General features: G+C 41.8%; 1 protein-coding gene across 3 annotated transcripts in view; it reads right to left on the bottom strand.

Annotated features, from left to right (window-relative positions):
* Nucleotides 1-17,760, bottom strand: part of LOC122557528 (uncharacterized) — a 103,021-nt gene that overhangs the window by 31,356 nt on the left and 53,905 nt on the right. For 2 of the 3 annotated variants that reach the window (XM_043705278.2, XM_043705298.2), the window contains exons 17-20: nucleotides 12,328-12,467; nucleotides 8,549-8,677; nucleotides 4,861-5,192; nucleotides 513-646 (exon numbers count right to left, since the gene is read on the bottom strand). In XM_043705278.2, the coding sequence (XP_043561213.2) occupies nucleotides 513-646; nucleotides 4,861-5,192; nucleotides 8,549-8,677; nucleotides 12,328-12,467 (735 nt within the window). The remainder of the gene's footprint in view (nucleotides 1-512; nucleotides 647-4,860; nucleotides 5,193-8,548; nucleotides 8,678-12,327; nucleotides 12,468-17,760) is intronic. The other variant, XM_087973632.1, reaches the window with a different exon arrangement.

The raw sequence follows: 17,760 nt of genomic DNA, 5'->3' as shown, positions 1-17,760 counted from the left end.
AATGAACTCGATGGTGTTTATGTGGACTGATTATTTCAATTAAGCAGGTGAGGGAGAATTAGCTTGCATTTATTAGATATGCTTAATTGAAAATGTTCCAACTCATGAGATATTTGCTGATTCATTCTATTCTTTCCAGCAAGAGCTGGACCAGTTTCTGGCCCAGATAGTTGTAACATTGTGAAAAAGGTCAGCTTCATTTAATATCCAATGTGGTCTTTTAGGACTAGTTTAGATCACTCTGGGGAACAAGAGAAGAATTTTCCAATTATGTTCCCAAATGGATGATTTTTCATCTCTCCCAGATGACTATATGGCTCCAGGCTGCTGGGAAATATACAATGTTTGATACAGAAGGAATCAGAACTGTGTGGCACAGGCTTGATGTAGTAGTAAGTCTTTCCTGCACGCCATTTCCATAATCACATGAAAATCATAAACTGCCTGTAATCTGTTTAATCTATCTACTTTGGAATGAGAGCACAGAAAAAGAGACTAGATGGAATACTAACCGATAAGCAAAAAGAACATAATCATTCACTGAGTTCTCAGATACCAGGACAGTGTGATCCTTGTGTATAGGGTCATCCTCTGATGATATATTTACATGATGCAACACTCTGCAGGAATTGGTCAAGTCAAAAATCTGAAATCGCAAAAAAATTGTAAGTCAGTGATTGATTTGCTTCTGTCTTTATCATGGCAGAGCTGCTCATGGTGAATTCATTGATGCACTGATGTCTTGTAAAAACAGGCGTGATTTCATGAATAACAAAATTGCATCCTTTATTGTTATGCAATGGGGAAAGTTATCAATATCAGGTACAGCAGGGTGTGGAGTGGGATTGCCTCCAGCTTAACTGGTCTTACAAATACCGTAGGAATGTTAGCTGAACTCGTACTTTACCAAAATAATTTTGTGCAAATGGCTGTAGCTGATAAGGCCAACATTTTTTGTCCACCCTCAATTCTCCTTGTAGTGACTGTTTTGTTTAGCTACTCATAGGTTTATTAAGAATGAACCACAGTGATATGGGTCCAGAGTCACATGTAGGCCAGGCCAGGGAAGGAATGGCTGATTTCCTTTACTAAAGGACATTGTAGAATTAGGTGGATTGTTTACAGCAATCAGTGAAATTTTAATGGTCACCATTACTGACACTCATTTTATATTTTAGCTTTGTTAACTAAATGTAAATTTCTAGTAAGATTTAGAGTGAGATTCGAACATATGTTCCCAAAGCATTTGCCTGGGCCTCTGGATTACTAGTCCAGTGATGTTACTACAACACTACATGTAACTCCCAATACAGTGATGTGGTTGATTATTAATTACCCAGTTAGGAATGGGCAACAATTCTGACCTTGCTACCAAAGCACACATCCCATGAAAGAATAGAGAAACAAAACAATATGAAAACAAAATGAATACCGAACAGCAGTGTTGAAACGTTCAGTATGGGTGCATGGTGTTAGCGGCAAATTGTCAAAACATTTTTTTACCTATTTTCTCTGCAAATAAGGTTCAGATGTCACTGGTGTTAGTTTACAGGTCCACCAGAACCTAACTGAATGGTGGAATAGGTTTGAGGGGCTGAATAGCCTATGAATAGGCTGCATTCCATTGATCATAGACATCTAACATGAATCAATATCTTCTATATACAGGATCAACTTCATGGGATGGGCAATTAACAGCAAGAAAGGAATGTAATTTTTCTATTCTGAGCTATATTTAACTTTTACTTGCATGTAATGGCCTGGATTTCTGTGACCACTGCAAGCCACTTAACATGACTTCCAGTAATATAACAAGAGCTTTTTCTTGACTTGGAGGGAATCATTGTGGTAATACCCTCAACTACTTTCCTCTTCCTTCCCCATTTTGAGTCCTCTCATTAAGCCACTTTCCACAACATAGTCATGTAGCACCACAGGAATTTCCAAAGGATTTACAACATAATCAATATCTTTGGTGATTTTCTTGTGTTATACTTCCAAGCCTTCATTCTCAGGACATGGTTGTCACTGCCATTCATTGTTCATTCCTAGTAGCCCATTACATGTTGTCATAACTGACAGGCTTCCTAGCCCCTTCCAAGCAGAGTTGAGAGACAGCCCATGTTGATGTAGTACAAGAGCCACATATAGAGCAGTCCAAGTAAGGATGGCAAGTTTCCTCCGTAAAGGATATAATGGTCCATAGACCCTGCTCTGCAATTCAATAGGATTATGGTTGATTTGTTCCTGCCTGTCTCACATAGCCTAAACCCTAACTCAATGTGGAATATATTGAATGATCCACCACTTTATCACAAGGTTAATATATTGTAGCAAACTGAAGAATTTGCACAATGCCAGCATATATTAGGTGATTACATGTCAAAATTAAGTAACCCATGCAATAAAATACAATTGCAAATATGAATTTTTCTTTTTAACCAGCAATGGAAATTGTGATCTTCCTTTGGGAAGCCACATTTAGGCTCTAGGTTTCCAGATATACATCCGTGTTACATGATTCAAAAATATACAATGACTGAAGCCCCACCTGAATAAGATTTCCAAAGATAAAATCAAATTACTGCGGATGCTGGAATTTGAAACCAAAAGAGAAAATGCTAGAAAATCTCAGCAGGTCTGGCAGCATCTACAAGGAGAGAAAAGAGCTGACGTTTCAAGTCTAATTGACCCTTTGTCAAAGCTTAATTTAAAAAAATTTTTGTACCAATTAAACAGTTGTGGGAAGGGGCCCGGGTAGACCTTGAACAAGAAATGTTCCACATACCCCATGAAAAGGGAGGCATAGCTAGGACCCATACGGATATCCATTACTACACCTTTGATTTGGAGAAAATGGGATGAGTTGAAGGAGAAGTTGTTGAGAGAGAGAACAAGTTCAGCCAGGCAAAGGAGATTGGTGGTGGATGGAGATTGTTCGGGCCTCTTTTCGAGAAAGAAGCGAAGAGCTTTCAAGCCATCTTGGTATGGGATGGAGGTGTAAGGAGATTGCATATCCATGGTGAATAGAAGGTGGTTAGGGCCTGAGAATTGAAAGCTGTCAATGTGTCGCAGGGCATCAGAGGAATCCCGGATGTAGGTGGGGAGGGAGTGAACCAGAGGAGTGAGGATGGAGTCAAGGTAGGAGGAAATAAGTTCAATGGGGCAGGAGCATGCTGACACAATGGGCCTGCCGGGACAGTCCTTCTTGTGGATTTTGGGGAGTAGGTAGAAACGGGCTGTCCGGGGTTGGGAGACTATGAGGTTGTAAGCTGTGGGGGGGAGGCATCCAGAGGAAATGAGGTTAGTCATGGTGTTGGAGACAATGACTTGATGCTCAGTGGTGTGGTCATGCTCCAGGGAGAGGTAGGAGGAGGAATCTGAGAGTCGGGGCGCAGCCTCTGCGAGGTAGAGGTCAGTACGCCAGATGGCCAACTGCACCCCCTTTGTCAGCAGGTTTGATGAGAAGGTTGGGGTTGGACCTAAGGGAGCAAAGGGCAGAAAGTTCGGATGGAGAGAGGTTGGAATGGGGCAGAGAAATTAAGGCGGCCAATGTCCCGTCGACAATTGTCAATGAAAAGATCGAGGGCGGGAAATTGTCCTGGCGGGGGTGTCCAAGTAGAGGTGGAATGTTGGACGGATCTGTGAAAGGATCTGTGGAGCGGGGGGAGGACTCTTGCCCAAAGAAGTGAGCACGAAGGCAACAGAAGAAGAGCTCAGGATCATGTCAAGCCCGGAATTCATTGAGGTGGGGAAGTAAGGGTACAAAGTTGAGTCCTTTGCCGAGAACAGCACACTCAGCCTCAGAGAGGGGAAGGTCAGAGGGTATGGTGAACACACGGCAAGGGCTGGGGCTGGAAGAGATGGGGTTCAAGGGATTGGGACTGTTGGAAGGTGGAGGGTGGACAGGGGTGTGGATGAGAAGTTGAAGCTTTCATTCTTAACATCTGCAAGAAACAGGAAAAGTTTGGAGTTAAGGTGTCAAGTAATACGAAGGATGAAATGAAACTGTAGACCAGGACAGCTTTGAGAGAGAGTCAGTCGGTGCTGCTGGAGTGATTTCACGTGGCGCCGCATGGCCCTGAGTGTGGCTTTTCGGATGCGACAAAAACAGCAGTTAGAAAAATGGTGTATATCATTCAAGTACCTGTAATCCTGGAGGCTGCATGCAGGGTGGAATTTGAGTTGAAATCCATGTGGAGTAAGTCGGAGGTGAAGACAGTCACTGAGGAAGGAAATATGGCTGTGGAAGCGAGTCTTAGTAAATACCTTGTCTAACACTGAGAGAGAAAAGGAAAGCAGTGAAGGTGGACAGGGGGAGAGAGACAAATGAAAATCCTGTCGGAGAGAAGAGCAGTATTTCTTCAGGGTAGGCATTCCTGGAAGAGAGGTGGCAGTGGGTTAAACACTGGGTAAAAGCAAATTACTGCGGATGCTGGAACCTGAAACCAAAAGAGAAAGAGAGTCAGTTAGACTCGAAACGTCAGCTCTTTTCTCTCCTTACAGATGCTGCCAGACCTGTTGAGATTTTCCAAGATTTCCAAAGAAATGTGTTAATAAAATTTGCTTCTTGAATGTCCATAGTGTATCTTCATTTTGCCTATGAAATTGTGCACCTTCATTTATGACTTTAGCCCATAGGTCAAAATTAAATTTGCTCAAAAGAGTTGTGTTTATTTGAATCCAAATAGAGGTGTCTCACTCCAGTTGATAGGCCTAGGCACAACTATTTGTCTTGACCAAACTTATGAAATTCTATCAGTTCCAATGATTGAAGACTTGCCTTCTGAACCATGAATCAAGTGCATTTAGCATTATTTTATCAAGCTACTTCTATGCAGTAGCAACAGATTTTCTTACCTTAACAGAGTGACTTCCATCATAAAATGCCAATAATAGTTGCCCATCCATTGCAGATGTTACAATGGGAGGATCCAGAGAATCACTGACTTTGAAGACCAGTTTTCCTGAATGGATATCCCAAACTTGGAGAGAGTTATCCTCAGTAACTGCAACCAGCCTATTCTGCATGCAGACAGTAATGGAATCAATGTTCTCACCAACTCTATGAACCGTCTGCAAAGTTTGTCCACTTTTGAGGTCCCATATTTTCAGAGTTCTATCCTTGGATGCAGTGATTGCTTGTAGACCTTTCTGCATGCCTGTTACAGCTGTAATTGTGTCAGTATGACCTGCATAATCACAATGGGGTAATCTTTAATGAGCTTATATATAGATTGTAAACTAATAATCTATAGACAAATTCGAGAGGAGTTTTGACAGAGGCATATAAAGGATGATCTGAACAGTGAAGATAATGAGAATTCGATCTAAATGGTGGCAGTATCAAGTACCAGATGACACTGGATTAAGGTGAATGCCGAAAGAACTGAAGGCACCATAAGGGGAAACATTTTTATGCAGCAAGTGAATAGAATTTTGAAAGCTCTTCCTGATAATGTGATTGTTGGGGCAGATCAAATCGAGGCTTTCATATGGGACTTGGATAAATATCTGAAGAGAAAATAATTGGAGGTAAAAGAGGGCAAGGGACACTAGCACAGTTGTTTGTGCAGAGAACTGATAAAGACATCATGGTTTGAATCGCACTCTTGGCTGTACCTGTTCGCATGATTCTTGCCTCAGTAGCTATGTTAATGGGGTTGAAAATGCTAATAATTTCAGAATAAAGCTGGTCCTGGTGATGTTGGAAGTTACTTCACATGACAAAAAAAGCAAGCATCCCTAAAGTGGGAGAAAGTGAGGACTGCAGATGCTGGAGATCAGACTTGAGAGTGTGGTGCTGGATAAGCACAGCCGGTGAGGCAGCATTCGAGGAGCAGGAGAATCAATGTTTCGGGCATAAGCCCTTCATCATTCACCACCACCATTGACAAGTATCACTAAAGTTAAAAGGAAGAAAAACTGCAAATGTTAAAAGTCCATGGTGAATTACTTAAATTTCAAGAATATATTGTCAGTTTATCTGCATCTAAAATGAAAACAGGAGAGTATAACAGGTCTGAATTCAGTCTTTTCAACAAGACTTGTTTATCATTACAGGTGAAGAAGATGATGGTGTCACAATGATAATAAACCTAAAGCTCTGGTGATATGGGTTTAAATCCCATCATGGCAGCTTCAGAAATTTAAGTTCAATTAACAAATCATGACAGAAAGTTAGTCTCAGCAATGGTGAGCACAAAATGATAATTGATCTTCAAAAAACCCATCTGCTTCATTCATGCCTTTTAGGGAAAGAAATCTGCTGTGCTTCTCGAGACTGGTCTACATGTGATTCTAGACCCAAAACAATGCTTAACTACCCTCTGAAGTGTTCAGTTCAATTAATGATCAGCAACATCAGTATATTGCCCACGATGTCAATATACAACCAGAGAACTTTGTTAGAAAAGGTGCTGGGCATTTCCAGTGCATCGTCCCAACACCTTCCAACAATCGGCATACTGACAAAAAGCATACAGTTTATTCCAGAGTTATATTTTTTTCTTACAGGCAATCTGGGGCCTTTTAATTTCCAAGAATGGAACAGCATAGTAAATGATGAGCTTGCAGCTGAGGGCAGATTTAAGCTAGCCTTCCTTATCGCTAAATTATCACTACATTCACGTGTACATGAAAGAGCATTGGAGAGGGAGCATTGGCCTGAGAAATGTTCAAGTGAACGGCTGTAACCTATTTTGTTAAATAGAAGTGGGCACAGTATAAAGAATAAATATTAATATAATTAGCTCCCAATACATACTGAGTTAGATTTTAGCTTAGAGTGAGACTCATTGTGAACCCCGACTGACAATTCTAAATTGATAGTGAAAAGAGTTACGTTGACTGTCAGATTAACAAGCAAACATTGTCCAATTGCAGGGTCATGTTTGATGTTGAATGTTTTGTTGCATGTTTTACAACTGCATGCTGATTGAGTGTGGTTAACACTTTGCTTATTTCAAACAATTGAAGGGACTTGTTATTTGATATACATCTAAAATGTCATATTACGCATAAATAACAACAGATATTTATCAAGAAAATCAAAGGGTCGAGTAGCCCACTCTTACTCCTGAATCATACATTCATATGTTCATAAGTAAGCATGGCTTTCCACAAGTTCAACAGATATTGTGAGTAAACTAGAGATAGCTGAAGGAAACATATTGCTAAATGTAACTAAATTTGCAATGATGTGGATCATCCAGGAGGCAAATTATTGTCAACAAAAAGAAACAAAAATGAAGCCACTGGAAGCACATAGCAATTCATGTTTGGAGAAATAGAACATAGATCAGTCCAGCACAGTACAGGCCCTCTGGCCCTCAATGTTGCCCTGAACTTTTATCCTACTCTAAGATCAAACTAACCTACATATCCTCCATTTTATTATCATCCATGTGCCTCCCCAAGAGTCACTTAAATGACCCTAAAGTATCTGACTCTACTACTACTGCTGGTAGTGCATTCCACCCACCCACCACTCTCTGTGTAAAGAATCTACCTCTGACATTCAAACATTCCTTCAATCACCTTAAAATTATGCCCCCTCATGATAGACGTTTCCACTCTGGGAAAAAGTCTCTGCCTATCCATTCTATCTATGCCTCTCATCATCTTGTACACCTCTATCAAGTCACCTCTCATCCTTCATCACTCCAATGAGAAAAGTCCTAGCCCCCTCAACCTTTCTTCAGAAGACATGTCCTCCAGTCCAGGCAGCATCCTGGTAAATCTCCTCTGCACTCACTCTAAAGCTTCCACATCCTTCCTATAATAAGGTGACCAAAACTGAACACAATATTCCAAGTGTGGTCTAACTAGGGCTTTATAGAGCTGCAGCATAACCTCGCAGCTCTTAAAGTCAATCGCCCTGCTAATGAAAGCCAACACACCATATGCCTTCTTAACCACCCAATCAACTTGGTTGGCTACTTTGAAGGATCTATGGATGTGACCCCAAGATCCCTCTGTTCCTCCACACTGCCAAGAATCCTGCCTTTAATCCTGTATTCTGCATTCAAATTTGACCTTCCAAAATGAATCACTTAACACTTTTCCAAGTTGAACTCCATCTGCCACTTCTCAGCCCAGCTCTGCTGCTCTCCTGCTCCTCAGATGCTGCCTGACCTGCAGCTCTGCATCTTGTCAATATCCCATTGCAACTTACAACAGCCCTCCCCACACTATCCACAACTCTACCAACCTTCGTGTCATCAGCAAACTTACTAACATACCCTTCCACTCTCTCATACAAGTCATTCATAAAAATCACAAAGAGCGGAGGTTCCAGAACACCACTGGTCACTGAGTTCTAGCTCAATACTTCCCATCTACAACCACCCTCTGTCTTCTGTGGGCCAGCCAATTGGTATCCAGACAACCAAATTTCCTATATCCCATGCCTCCTTACTTTCTGAATAATTTATTTTCTTTCTGATTTCCAGCATTTGCAATACATTAATTTTGTTTTATTTTGAAGCAAAAAATACTGCATTGTAGTCTAAGGTTTTGTAAAATCCATGGAGACAGCATATCTTACCTGTTAAAGTATCATACATTAAGCCACCTGGGGGCAAGAGGCAAGTGAATGAAGGTATGAGGAAAGGGATTGAAGATCGTTTACACTGATTGATCAAATGCAGAAGATGTGGGTATTTTTTCGGGTCACCTGAAGAGTGGGTAATACAGATTCCACATTAAAACCATGGTTAAAATTTGCATATAAATATGTTTGAAGTATAACATACATGTTTGTTTTACTCAATTTAATCAAAATATCTGGATGCAGTGTTTTATTTTTTGATTCAAAGTTAAATAAAACCCCAATGCCTTCTGTTCGAATCTACAATCTGGCAGTCTGATATCAGTTTTGATCCGAGAAGCTTCATCTGGTGACCTGCTCTCTGTGTCACTGGCACTCTAAGCCAATTACTCAGAAGTCACAAGAAGTCATGCTGGATTGTAGTGTTGATACTTCCTACAGGGAACCAGTCTCCTACTCCATGACATTTTTTGAATCTCCCACCTACCTATTCCTGTTTAGAGTTTTATTTTTCTGAACCATATTCTCACTTTTTATTTCCTTAGCCTCCTGGGATTACATGTCATTGTTGTTCTAGTGATCAAACACTAAGATTAGGTTTCTGTTGTTGTTCTATTACCAGCCCTAGGCGGTACTGTAAAGTGCACTGTCTTCATTGCTGAAATCAGACACATTTTGATGAAGCTTTTCATTTTGGACTCATCAGGATAATTCACAAGAATACCAATTCAAGGGGGAAAAATAACATTTACATTGCACGAGTAGACAATGCTGATTGGTTGGAAAGTGCACTTTGATTGGCAGAGGCAATGCTTTGGAGAGTCCACCAATTAATGATGATTGACAGTTAACTGTCAAGCTTTGTTTGAAATATAAACAAATATTTAAACAGGCAGTTGACTCTGATTGGTCAGGGAATTGGTTGTCATTTGTTTTGTTAAGGAGGAGAAAGTGAGGACTGCAGATGCTGGAGATCAGAGCTGAAAAATGTGTTGCTGAAAAGCGCAGCAGGTCAGGCAGCATCAAAGGAGCAGGAGAATCGACGTTTCGGGCATAAGCCCTTCTTCAGGAATGAGGAGGATGTGCTAAGCAGGCTAAGATAAAAGGTAGAGAGGAGGAACTTGGGGGAGGGGCATTGGGAATGCGATAGGTGGAAGGAGGTTAAGGTGAGGGTGATAGGCCGGAGAGGGGTTGGGGGCAGAGAGATCGGGAAGAAGATTGCAGGTCAAGAAGGCGGTGCTGAGTCCGAGGGTTGAGACTGAGAAAAGGTGGGGGGAGGGGAAATGAGGAAGCTGGAGAAATCTGCATTCATCCCTTGTGGTTGGAGGGTTCCTAGGCGGAAGATGAGGTGCTCTTCCTCCAGGCATCGTGTTGCCATGGTCTGGTGATGGAGGAGGCCAAGGACCTGCATGTCCTTGGCGGAGTGGGAGGGGGAGTTAGTGTTCAGCCACAGGGCGGTTGGGTTGGTTGGTGCGGGTGTCCCAGAGGTGTTCTCTGAAAGGTTCTGCAAGTAGGCGGCCTGTCTCCCCAAGGTATAGGAGGCCACATCGGGTGCAGCGGATGCAGTAAATGATGTGTGTGGAGGTGCAGGTGAATTTGTGATGGATATGGAAGGATCCCTTGGGGCCTTGGAGAGAAGTGAGGGGGGAGGTGTGGGCACAAATTTTGCATTTCTTGTGGTTGCAGCGGAAGGTGCCGGGAGTGGAGGTTGGGTTGGTGTGGGGTGTGGACCTGACGAGGGAGTCGCGGAGGGAGTGGTCTTTCCGGAACGGTGATAGGGGAGGGGAGGGAAATATATCCTTGGTGGTGGGGTCTGTTTGGAGGTGGCTGAAATGACTTGTTTTGTTAAGTTGAAACAGGTTGTCAGTGGGAATGTAGGCTGGTACAATTACAATATTTGAAATGCATCTGGATAGGTATATGAATAGGAGGGGTTTAGAGGGATATAGGCCAAGTGTTGGCAAATGGGACTAGTTAGGATATCTGATTGGCATGGATGAGTTGGACTCTAATTCTTCACACATTCAGGATTATTCTGCAAGTGCTGTCCAATTTTAAAACAGCATCTAATTGGGTACAGTCATTACCTTGCTTGTTGCGAACAGCCAAAGGGATATGCCATTTGATATGATATGCCAATCTTTGATATATATGGCTTACATACCTGGCATCATAACAGCACTGAAATTCATATACCACATTCATGTAGGTTCCAAAGACTAGCGGGTTGTATCAAATAACAAGTCCGTTTAGTTGTTCACAATCAGCAAAGTATTAACCAATTTCAACCAGAACGCGCTTGCTAAACTTGTAATATAATATTCAATAGATGTGATTCTGCATTTGCTTGATACCTGACAATCTAGAATAGTCAGCCAGGCTCACAATGTGTCTAACCCTAAATTAAATCCTAACCTAGTATGTACTAGAAACTGCATATATTAATGCATAGGGTCCAGTTTTTGCGCACAGCAAGAACATATATTGTATTCATTTCAATTTAACAAAATAGATTACAACCATTCATTGAAACACTTTTCAGTGTAATGCCCTGACAAACCAGTCTGGTTAAATTTTAAACAAAACCTGGCAACTTCATTAAACCATAGCAATGCCTCTAACAATTATAGTTCACTTGGCAACAAATCAGCACTCTCCCATCATTAAGTAATAACATCGCTTTTCACACTGAACTGGCATTTTTTTTTAATTATCCTGACGAGTGTGGGATGGAAAGTTCCAAAACATGTGTCTGTTTTTAGCTATGCCTTAGTTCTGTATTACCAAAAAACAAATTCCTTTTATCCCTGTGAAAAAGGTAGCCTCTTCCTTTCATGACCTTCTGGTGTTTTCATTTTCAATTTTGTCCTCTTCTGTCCTTAAGGCACTCACTCACACTTGTGTGAGCAGCTATAAAGGTGTGCAATTTCTAGTTTGTGTTGCTGATCAGTTTATCGAGCTGCTGTTTGGCTGAATACACTGTGGGCTCAACTAGCACCAACAAACGCTGTACAGTCCAGGAATCTAACAACATATCCCCCATATACCCCAATGCATTTATCCACTAAGGCACTTTCTAACTCAATAGCCTGACTGAAATTCATTATACACCACATAGAAACTCATTATCCCCTATAATATGGAACAGCCGAATGAATTTAAAATGTTGCTTTTAGTATATTTACTACATGCTCAATGCTAGGATAAACACCATAAAGTAACTGTATTTTTAAATTCATTCTTAGGATGCAGGGGTCACTGGTTAGGCCAGCATTTATTGAACATCCTGAAATATTTTTGAGAAGGTGGTCTTATTTTTGTTAACCAAAGGTATTAAGGGATATGTACCAAAGACAGGTACATGGAGTCAGGGCACAGATCAGCCTTGATCTCGTTCAATGGTTGAACAGGCTTGAGGGGCTGAATGGCGTACTCAGGTTCATATGGTCCTATCGGTTCTTCTTTAACCACTGCAGCCCATTGGCAGTAAATATGCCACAGTGCTGCTGAAAAGAGGATTGTGCTGTGAAATAACTGAATAGAGGCTGGTATCCCATCACCATGTTACCCTTTATTTACATGTGCACAGGCTCTGACCAGCCACCTCAAAGCCAGTCTCCAGAGAAAGGAGACTCTGAATCGCTTGTTTATATCTATCAGCCAGGGCTCCCTAATTAGCCCAGGTTAACAACTCCAATAAGGGATCTCACACTCGATGCAATCACTACATGTTGTATTTAACACCCTGTATGTTTGTTTCAAACTTTCATCCGTACCTGGAGCCACTGGTTTGTCCTCTGCAATGATCTGCTGTAATCGACCAAGAAGTTGTGAAGCTAGCTGACAAGGATCCTGAAGCAAGACTCGTTTGGATAGCTGAATTGCTTCAGTCAGTATGTTCAAGTCACCAACCTTCCTGTTTAAAAAATTTAAAATGGTTTTTAAACAGCCTTCCTCTTTCTTTATTTTAAATGGACATTATACAGCCTTTGTATGGAGCCGCAGAAAATGGGGGATTGCATCAGTATCCAATGTGGAAAAGGATATGGAAGATATAGATTGTAGGGAAATAGATGGTGACATCTTGCAAATTGTCCATATTACAGAGGAGGAAGTGCAGGATGTCTTGAAACAGTTAAAGGTGGATAAATCCCCAGGACCTGATCAGGTGTACCCTAGAACTCTGTAGGAAGCTAGAGAAGTGATTGCTAGGCCTCTTGCAGAGATATTTGTATCATTGATAGTCACAGGTGAGGTGCCGGAAGACTGGAGGTTGGTTAACGTGGTGCCACTGTTTAAGAAGTGTGGTAAGGACAAGCCAGGGAACTATAGACCAGTGAGCCTGATTTCAGTAGTGGGCAAGTTGTTGGAGAGAATCCTGAGGGACAGGATGTACTGATTAGGGACTGATTAGGGATAGTCAACATGGCTTTGTGCATGGGAAATCATGTCTCACAAACTTGATTGAGTTTTTTGAAGAAGTAACAAAGAGGATTGATGAGGCAAAGTGGTAGATGTAATCTATATGGACTTCAGTAAGGTGTTTGACAAGGTTCCCCATGGAAGACTGATTAGCAAGGTTAGATCTCATGGAATACAGGGAGAACTAGCCATTTGGATACAGAAGTGGTTCAAAGGTAGAAGACAGAAGGTGCTGGTGGAGGGTTGTTTTTCAGACTGAAGGCCTGTGACCAGTGGAGTGCCACAAGGATCGGTGCTGGGTCCTCTACTTTTTGTCATTTACATAATTGATTTGGATGCAAGATAAGAGGTACTGTTAGTAAGTTTGCAGATGACACCAAAATTGGAGGTGTAGTGGACAGCAAAGAGGGTTACCTCAGATTACAACAGGATCTTGACCAGATGAGCCAATGGGCTGAGAAGTGGCAGATGAAGTTTAATTCTGATAAATACGAGGTGCTGCATTTTGGGAAAGCAAATCTTCGCCGGACTTATACACTTAATGGCAAGGTCCTAGGGAGTGTTGCTGAACAAAGAGACCTTAGAGTGCAGGTTCATAGCTCCTTGAAAGTGGAATTGTAGGTAGATAAGATAGTGAAGAAGGCATTTGGTATGCTTTCCTTTATTGATCAGAGTATTGAGTACAGGAGTTGGGAGGTCATGTTGTGGCTGTACAGGACATTGGTTAGGCCACTGTTGGAATATTGTGTGCAATTCTGGTCTCCTACCTATCGGAAAGATGTTGTGAAACTTGAAAGGGTTCAGAAAAGATTTACAAGGATGTTGCCAGGGTTGGAGGATTTGAGCTATCGGGAGGGGCTGAAGGGCTGGGGCTGTTTTCCCTGTAGCGTCGGAGGTTGAGGAGTGACCTTATAGAGGTTTACAAAATTATGAGAGGCATGGATAGGGTAAATAGGCAAAGTCTTTTCCCTGGGGTCAGGGAGTCCCGAACTAGAGGGCATAGGTTTAGGGTGAGAGGGGAAAGATATAAAAGACACCTACGGGGCAACTTTTTCACACAGAGTGTGGTACGTGTATGGAATGAGCTGCCAGAGGAAGTGGTGGAGGCTGGTACAATTGCAACATTTAAGAGGCATTTGGATGGGTATATGAATAGGAAGGGTTTGGAGGGATATGGCTGGGTGCTGGCAAGTGAGACTGGATTGGGTTGGAATATCTGGTCGGCATGGATGGGTTGGACCGAAGGGTCTGTTTCCATGCTGTACATCTCTATGACATCTCTATGAGTAGGATCTTCTAGAAAGCAGTGTAAATATTTTGCAAATTTATTTTAAATCATATTTTGTATTAAGATGTGAACTAATTCATGTAATAGATATCTACAGTCATCAAACATAAGGCAGCATATTAAGGTGTTAGATGTGACAGTCAAGCAAGAGTGACGAAACTCTACAGTTTCCCAGATGGTAAACTACAACTTTCAGTCTGCCTATATGTAAAGGCAGGAAGCACAGCAAGGCACATCGCCAAGGAGGGAAATGAAACAATCAGAAGGTGACATGCTTCCCATTGCTCACCAACCAGCTACCACTGGCATTTGCCTCAGCAGATGTTGTACTGGGTTTTTCAGGGGTGGATGAAAAAATCTAACACAGGTAGAAATTAATCGCAAAATGTGTGAGATACAAGATAAGGATTCAACTACATTTCAATAAAGATGAAAACCATGAAACCTACAAATCTTCAGGTACCATGAAACCTACAAATCTTAGCAGGACTTATATACTTAATGGTAAGGTCCTAGGGAGTGTTGCTGAACAAAGGGACCTTGGAATGCAGGTTTATAGCTCCTTGAAAGTGGGGTCAATGGTAGATAGAATAGTGAAGAAGACGTTTGGTATGCTTTTCTTTATTGGTTAGAGTATTGAGTACAGGAGTAGAGAGGTCATGTTGTGGCTGCATTGGTTAGGCCATTGTTGAAATATTGCATGCAATTCTGGTCTCCTTCCTATCGAAAAGATGTTGTGAAACTTGAAAGGGTTCAGAAAAAATTTACAAGGATGTTGCCAGGGTTGGAGGATTTGAGCCATAGGGAGAGGCTGAACAGGCTGGGGCTGTTTTCCCTGCAGCGTCGGAGGCTGAGGTTTACAAAATTATGAGGGGCATGGATTGGATAAATAGACAAAGTCTTTTCCCTGGGGTGGGGGAGTCCAGAACTAGAGGGCATAGGTTTAGGGTGAGAGGGGAAAGATATAAAAGAGACCTAAGGGGCAACATTTTCACACAGAGGATGGTACATGTATGGAATGAGCTGCCAGAAGAAGTGGTGGAGGCTGGTACAATTGCAACATTTAAGAGACATTTGGATGGGTATATGAATAGGAAGGGTTTGGAGGGATATGGGCTGGGTGCTGGCAGGTGGGACTAGATTGGGTTGGGATATCTAGTTGGCATGGACGGGTTGGACCGAAGGGTCTGTTTCCATGTGGTAGATCTCTATGACTCAATGACTATGTAAGAAAAAGTGCAAAGATTAATTGTAGAATGCTTACTGTTGCCATAGCTAAGAATAACTAGGTGACTGCATATCACTGACCAGACATGAAACTTCCAGGGTCTGCATTAAAGAACTGATAGGGAACCCTAAAGCTTTTCTCAAAAGGTGAGCCAGAGCAAACTTCGGTGTAATTCAAGTGAGTGAAATTATATAGATTTCTATAAAATTGTAATAGATTTGAGCCATGGTTAAACTTAATGTAATTTGTTCTTTGCTCATTATAGCACATGCCACAGCCAAAAAACACAATAAATAACAGAAATTAACTTTAAGATGCACTCAATATTTTGAATTATGCTATAAATTCAAAAAGGTAATTAAAACTTAGACAATATACTTTGTGCTTCGGACATTCTCTCAATTGTACCACTGAAATTTATTTGTGACTTCCCACTCCAGGAGCCACTGTAAATAAGGAAAAAATTCTTTCATTCATTATTGCAAATTTTAGAGGATGAAATCTTTATTCTGCTACTGCTAAATGCTCTTTAGAAAATTTAATGTCAATTAACATAAATAACTTGTTAAATTTGGAAGATTGATGACAAGCACGCAGAACTGAACCACTGCAATTGCCCTGGCAGAAATCAGACTTGTATTCTACTTTATATAAAAACAAAATGATTTGCCTCTAGTAATATTAACAAGTTCATTATTTACAGTGTCAATGGGTAGCATTCTCGCCTTGGAGATCAGAATTTACGCATCGCAGCGGTGAGCCTATCTTTTGGCTGGAGCACAATGGGGAATCAAGGCACAGATATTCCCAGGAGACCTGTTGGCATTACCTCCCAATCAGCAGGGTTCCTGGCTCCACCTGGGGAAATTTCCCATTGAAATATCCCAGACAGCAGTCAGCCAGAGGCCAGCAGCTGTCCAATACCTCCAGTGCTATTGGAAGCTGTGGCATTTACATGCAATGGGGCCTACTCAAAGGATATTGTCACTGCAGCCCCCTGGGCCAAGAGGAATGAGGTGAGATCGCCGGAGTCAGGCATGGAAGCCCCAGTGAGGGAGGGAAGTTGGGTCATTGTCAAGGGAACATAGTGTCTTCCCCCAGGTCTCTTATTTGCCCATGGCAGGTCCTTTCATTGGGCTAAGAATGCCCAAAGAGTAACCCCACTGAAACTAGGCCTTAGGCTTAGTGCTGCCAGGATTTACTTGGTGAATTGTTTACTGTTCAGATGACAAGCCCTACCATCTGCTGCTGTTTGACTACCAGTGGCAGTAGGATAAAGACTTTAAGTTGCCACTTCAAAGCCTCAATTGGCTTTTTCTGACACCTTCATCTTGTTGAGGGGTATGGGGCAGGTGATGGAGAAGGGTTGATGGTTAGGAAGGCAATAGGATGTCCACACTTTACCTCCCCACCATCTCCCCCTTCCCTCTTATAGCCACCCATCCAAACCTCCAGGGGAGCATTAAAATCCACTTAATCTTTATAGGTGTGTACATAATAATATTTTAGCATATTTTAACACTGCCAAGGAAATCCATGTGCTGAGTTGGCCAACTGATTCTGTTGTGAGATACAATGGATAATTAGTATTGAATAGATGTGGAGGGAGTCAAATTACACATTGAACAAATCATTCACCTTGACAGATTCAGTGTGAGAGTAGGAAGCTTTCAATTTCCTAAGAGTTGCTAAACCATTTTCAATGGATGAAGTGGGATGAAGCTGAAACTAATTAAATATTTGTTTTGGAAAATTCATTGTTTGGAGTCCTTAGAATTTTTATATGTTTATTGGAGTGGGAGTCATTGGCTAGTCCAACATTTATTGTCCATTTCTAATTGCCCAAAGGGAAGAGTTAGCCACATTGCTGTGGGTCTAGAGTCACATATGGAACCAGAACAGGTAAGGATGGCAGATTTCATTCCCTCAAGGGCACCAAACTCTGAGGGCAAAATATGCATCAGGATTGCAATGAAAGATCAAGCTGTGCTGCCTGGTCTCGATGTAGACAAAGCATAAACTTCATGCCAGCATCTGACTTAAATGATGGTCTAGCAACCAAGAGTGACTGCAGGCCTCTGCAGAAGGTGTCACTTAAAACCAAACTGTGCTGCTTAAAGCCAGCCTGAACACCCTAAAGGTTTGGGAGCATTGGGTTTGCATTCTGATGGAAGGCATGTGGAAATATTTGTGGAAGAAGATTACAGCAAGACAAAAGAGTGAATTATGGTGCAGAGGTAAAACAGTACATTCCAATGTTCTCAGGCAGAA

Source organism: Chiloscyllium plagiosum, unplaced genomic scaffold (genome assembly GCF_037043375.1).
Source record: "Chiloscyllium plagiosum isolate Xiang-an unplaced genomic scaffold, Cpla_swu_hap1 HiC_scaffold_2, whole genome shotgun sequence".
NCBI lineage: Eukaryota > Metazoa > Chordata > Chondrichthyes > Orectolobiformes > Hemiscylliidae > Chiloscyllium > Chiloscyllium plagiosum.
This window is presented reverse-complemented; position numbering and strand designations above follow the sequence as displayed.